The 6,000-nt window shown below is 45.0% G+C and overlaps 1 protein-coding gene across 2 annotated transcripts in view; it reads left to right on the forward strand.

Annotated features, from left to right (window-relative positions):
- PPP4C (protein phosphatase 4 catalytic subunit) overlaps window positions 1-3,418 on the forward strand; it is a 210,285-nt gene extending 206,867 nt beyond the window's left edge. For both annotated transcript variants that reach the window (XM_086949116.1, XM_086949117.1), the window contains 2 exons: window positions 1,304-1,493; window positions 2,637-3,418. In XM_086949116.1, coding sequence (XP_086805242.1) covers window positions 1,304-1,493; window positions 2,637-2,766 — 320 coding nt within the window. In that variant the 3' untranslated portion in view covers window positions 2,767-3,418. The remainder of the gene's footprint in view (window positions 1-1,303; window positions 1,494-2,636) is intronic.
- The last annotated feature ends 2,582 nt before the right edge of the window (window positions 3,419-6,000 follow it).

Consider the following 6,000-nt stretch of genomic DNA (forward strand, 5'->3'; position numbering starts at 1 on the left):
CACAGGGGTACACTTCTAAAGCTCCCCAAGACCTTAGGGGAGGCCCATAGAGACTCCCAGGGTGTTGAGTGGAAGCCAACAAGAGGTCCAGTCCTGATCCAGGTGCCACTGGTCAATGGAGTAGATGCATAAATAGGCCTCTTGTAGCTTGTGACCTGTAGCCTTAACAGAAGGTCAGCCTTAAGGTCATTGGAGTCTACTTTCGTCCGGTCTTCTAGGCTCTTCTTAGGTTTCATAAGGCCGGTTCAGTCCTCCTCTAATCTTCCTAGGGTGTTCTGAAGTAGGTGCCTAGAGATGCCACATTTATGCCTGACATGAGCTAGTGGGTGGGAATGCTCTAACCAATGGGGTAAAGGTTCCAGAGGCTAACCTACTTTGAGCGTTTTGAAGATGGCTGAAGTCTTCGGCCAAACTAAACCTGGTCTCTGAGGGCTCGGAGTGTATCTGGGGAGTATACTGTGGTAATCCTAGTGTTGTCCCATATCTACCATTGCATTCAGTTTTAGGCAGTTCCGCTACCACCAGCAAACTCAGAAGTCTGGTATAACGGAGCTTAGCTTTCAGCAACTAAGCAGTGGGTAGACACAAATTGTTTTGCCGTTCTGTTTCCCTCCTTTGAAGTGCGCCTCAATTATTATATGTAAACCAAGCACACCTTTCAAGCTGGCTTTGACAATTAAGAAGGATCGAACACTGTGATATCAACAAGAGGCCCACTTTGATGGAGGCCGGTTGGTTTGAGGGGCAACAGAAGGGTGCAGGCCTGGGAGTTAGCTACATCTGCTTGTGACAGGGTAGGCCTCTTTGAAGTTAATCAGGTCCTTGGACCCGGCCATCATTTCGGGCTCATAGCGCGAACACACACACACACACTCCCTCACTCACAGCAATTTCAATGGTTTTGTATGAGTGAAATGTATGTGAATGAGTGAAACTATAGCACCCCTAAAACCTATAGTTTTTTGAGTGAAACAAAACCACCCCTTTCGTTTGGCTTTGCTTGTGCTCATGAACATTTTTTATATTTCTTTTTAATGCATTTTATGTTCGATACCTGCTACTTTGTCTCTAGCTTGTACAATTAATTCACATACTTGTACCTGCACTACCATGGTTGCAAACGTGACGTAAACCTATTTGTTATTGAATTTAGCAAAGGGTTAAGCAAGCTTGAGGTGGGATTTTGCTGTTGAGAATGTTTTCCATATACTGGCTATATTTCTTTTCACTTTGCTCTGCTTTTTTCTCTGCATTCGCTCTCGGCCATGTTTGACTGGACTTTTCTCTTTCTCCTATGCTGCAGACACGACCGGGTGGGGGGTGAGCCCACGGGGAGCTGGCTACCTCTTCGGCAGTGACGTAGTGGCACAGTTCAACGCGGCCAATGACATAGACATGATTTGCCGGGCCCACCAGTTGGTCATGGAAGGTTACAAGTGGCATTTCAATGAGACTGTGCTGACTGTGTGGTCGGCACCTAACTACTGCTATAGGTGAGTATCCTAAATTTCTTTTAGTTTGTAAAAAACCCACAAGCAATAAGGACACAGCAAAATAAGTGTTGCCAAAATACACAGAGCACAAAATGCTCACAACCCATTGCTCGCCTGTCATATAAATGTGGGATGTTGTGTAAAGCAGAATGTCTCCAATTAATCCCATGAAACACTGCAGTGATTTCAGCCCAAAGTACAAACCCTTGAGGAAAAGAATCAACTTCAAGGACCAGACCACTAAATAAGATAAATAAAATGCTCAACATTCTAATCTTAAACTATTCAAGGTTAAAAACTATAGTTCTAGTTAAGTGACTTTTTCATATATCGATTTAAGTCAGTCAGTTTAATACTTTGGTTTAAGTTTGCACGAATCCGTCAGTTTGCCTAATTTGGATTTCTCTATGCAACTGAAAGCTGCTTTACAGTGCTTCTTGGTGCAATAGAATCAAAGGTAGACTACTGCAAATACATTGGGTGCAATTCTTTAAATAAATCTGACCCTAGTGACAACATGGAGATCTTGATTAGGAAGGCATTTCAATTTGCTAGTTTTCAGTTTCCTAATGAATTTGTTTGCTGTTTTCATATTTAATTATTAAATCGTGCATGTGTTTTGGTTGGGGATGCATTGCTATGTTTAAGGGGATGCTGGTATTTAATGTTATTTTGTAGTTCCATCTCTGAAGTCCTGTGCAAAGGATGCACAGTGTATTTTGAGTTGCACCAGCGCAGGAGGCTGCCTGCGTACACATTCCCTCCAACCCTCATCAAAACAGCCCCCATCACTGCATATGTCCCATTTTCTTCTGCCAGTTTCAAGATTCTACTTTAATAATGATATTTTGCATTTGTGCTAGTTGCTAACAATGTGCACATTTTTGCATTCCAACCTTTCCATAGCTTCTCCTTCACAGGTCTCTGGTTTGTGCCATTTTAAAGCTGGCTGTTAGCACTGCAAACATTGCAGTAGCACATTCCCACCCATCATGCACATGACAACTGTATTTCATATCCGGGTTTGTTTTCATTAGATTCACATTTAGAGCTTCACAAAAACTTAGTGATCTTTGCGTTTCCCTTATGCCAATCTACTTTGAAGAAATAATTTGTGTACTCACTTCTGTCTTTTCTTTACAGATGTGGTAATGTGGCAGCTATTCTAGAGTTGGACGAGCACCTCCAGAAGGAATTCATCATCTTTGAGGCAGCACCGCAGGAGACCAGAGGCATCCCCTCCAAGAAACCAGTGGCAGATTACTTCCTGTGACCTCGGCAGCATCTCTTCTGCTCTTATCCTCTTAATCCCTTTCTGTTCCCTTATCAGCTGGAACTGTGTCCAATATTCCAAACACTGTAGGGAACATGCACAGGTGCCTGAGAGCGGGCACCCCTATGCTCTTTCTGTGCTGAGCAGCAGTCCCGCCCTCCCACCTACCACACACTCAAGAACTCAATCGGACAAATATTTTTTTATGACTTGGAAATAACCCGGTTTGTCCTAACAAGGGTGTGTACCCTTCAAATATTAGCCATTCCCTGCAAACCCTCCTGTTGGGTTTCCTTACTGCCTCGCACTGTTCTAAGATTGTATTTTCAAGCCCCATTTCTGTTGCCCCAGGGGTAGGCTTTGTTAGTGTCCCCCGTCCCCTAAACCTTCCCTTGTTTCCACACTTAATTAAAAAAAATACCACTCATTGTCAAGATACAAGACGTACAACAAGAATGGACAACTGACCCTACATTTCGATTGTTCTGGGGAGAGATGTCTGTAGGCGGTGTTTGTAGCCCAAAAGCAAACTCATCAAATTAGACCAATATTCCTTTTTCGCTTTCTCTATGCCGGTCTCTCTGGGATGTGCTCACTTTTTAATACTTTCTTCTACGTGTTTGCCTTTTTAATAAATATTTTCATATCTGGAGTACTCTCCGTCACCTTTTCTTTTTAATTATTTAACTTGTGCTTCTGTTGGGTGGCTGGATGAATCCTCTGCTCAGTTCCAGCTCTCAGCTTTTTCATCCATCCATCCATGCCACCTGCAACATATGAGCACAGAATAGTGACTTTGAAGGGGCCAAACCGCCTGGTGCACTGCACCCTTCTTCTGTTTCACAAGGGTGAGGATGGAGACATAACTCTGCAAGGGATTGGGGTGTGGCGGGCCTAAATGGGCCGGACACATCTTGTTGCACCCCAACTTGAGCATTGGTACAAAAAACCTTGTACACTTGCGGGGTGGAGGCTAGCGATCTGAGTGCTCTCTCATTCAACAAGAAGATTCCTGTGCCATATGCTTTGTATTTTACTGTCTAGCATCTCCATCACATCTACACCCGCATTATTTTAACTTATTGCGTTGAATATTTTTTTCACTGTACAAACTCCTTTTTATAGCTTACTCTCATCAAGGAGTGCCCAACTCTCTCATCTCCATAATCATACCTTTTATGAGGTAAAATTCCCTTATTCTGCACACACCAGTTGTCTCTAACTGTTCATCTCTAAAGGGGTTGGGCTTCCTTGAGGCTGGGGCTTGCATTTCTTACTACTTAACAGGCCGACACAAGAAATTCTGAAATCTTGATACCAATGCTCTTTAGTCATCATGCGTCTATTTATGTTTTTCTGTCTATTTTTTCCAATTTAATGTTTTGTTAGATACAAGAATCTCCTAATAAAAATAGAAAACCCCTTTTTAAAATTCTTGCATTTTTACTTTTCTTGGACAGTGGCTCAAAAGTTCCAGAAGTTGTGATCTTTTTGCTCTTAACTACATTTTCTAACCTTTAAATTACATAGTGACTGGATTTTATAGGCAAATTATGGTGTTACACAGTGATTGTTATAGATTCATATCATCTGACAGACATCTAAATGCAGATTCCTTACCTTTGAACTTGCAGGCATCATGCTGGATCTGGAAGATTTTTCTTAGAAGCACCCCTGCGTGCCGGTAGGTGATGGTCAACTCTGCATGATGTCATCGTGATCGATGTGACGTCCGACCTTCGTCAATATAACTGCCATTCTGGTGCACTGACGTCAGTTCTTTTCTTTACGCTCCAGCCAGCGCCCATTCATTGAGAGCCACCCTCTGTCACTTTTTGACACTTTTTGTGACTTTTTGTTGACTTCTTTTGGTGTGTAGGAGTCATGTCGAGTAAGAGACTTCGGAGTTCAAGCCGTGTGGCGCCTGTCAATGTGCCGGTCAAGGACCCCTACTTGGTTTTTCTTTCGTGTCTGGAGCGCAATGACCGACTCCAAGTCGTGCTCTGACTTCTGGTCAATGGTGCCTGAGGCTTTGAGGAAGTGGTCCCTAAAGTTGCTCGCGGACTGGCGCAGTGGAGATCGCCTCGTCCATCCCGGTCAAGCGGAAGGTCCAAGGTGAATCAAGGTCTCTTCGTCAGAGTTGTCTGTCAGTTAAGGGGTACCCCAAAAAGTACAAGAAGTCGAAGCGTGCTTCGACTTCACCCTGCCAGTCTCGTGATGCGACGGAGGAACCTAGGCCTTCAAGGCCCTGTTCCACGGGTCGGCTCTTAGCTTCCCAGTCTTTCCGAGATCGACACCCATCCTGCTTAAAGAGTTTTCTGATGCCATATTTGGGCGGTCTTACCCTGCCAACTCGCATTTGGACCCCGCAGGCTCAGATAATGGAGGAATCCCCATTGGCTCTGCGCCTGCAGCTCTTGCCAACGGCGCCACTGCATCAGTGGACCCATTCCTGGGTCCAGACTGGCGCTGGTCACACCTCTACAGTGACCTTCCCCGGTTCCACGTCCAGCGCCGAGATCCTCTGTGTCGCCAGAGGCGACTCCCCTATTCTCATACCCAACGACACAGAGCAGGTCTGTCGTCCTCCGATGCAGAGACTCGTTTAGACTGAGCCATTGGGTGCCATGTCATTCAACCTGCTCTATTCTGAAGGGTTAGGGATGGATGAAGAGTATGGGAGGGGAGCAGAATCCCTTGGAAATCGAGCACCCACAAGAGATGGCCTTGTATGAGGAACTGGGTGACACCATTGGTTTGAACACATCCCAAGGATCAGGCATGCTGTCTCCAGCTACACTGTTTATTGAGGAGGGGGCATAATTTGCTATGTTGGTGTGTAGGGCTGCGGAGGTCCTGGACTTGCAGCTACCTATGGTGCAAGTCAAGACTAATGTCTTGACAGAGGTCCTGCAGCCTGGGCTCTCCAGCTCTGAACACTTGGTGCTTTTTTATTGACAACTAAATTCACCAAGGAGCCTGAGGGGTACTATATAAACCAGGTCAGCCCCCCACTCACTGAAGCAAAACACAATTAAGACCTGGCCTAAATGCTAGAACCGATGCATGTGGACCTAATATCAGTCTATAGCTGCCACAATCTTGTGTGCTGCTTGGGCAGTGAACCCTACACTGTCTATCTCTATAGGTCCCTGTTCGGTGTATATAAATGTTCCTGGATAGTGCAACCCAGTGCTGAATGTGTTAAAGACTGTTGATGCAGGTGAATACCAC

This window comes from Lissotriton vulgaris, unplaced genomic scaffold (genome assembly GCF_964263255.1).
Source record: "Lissotriton vulgaris unplaced genomic scaffold, aLisVul1.2 SCAFFOLD_890, whole genome shotgun sequence".
Classification (NCBI taxonomy): domain Eukaryota; kingdom Metazoa; phylum Chordata; class Amphibia; order Caudata; family Salamandridae; genus Lissotriton; species Lissotriton vulgaris.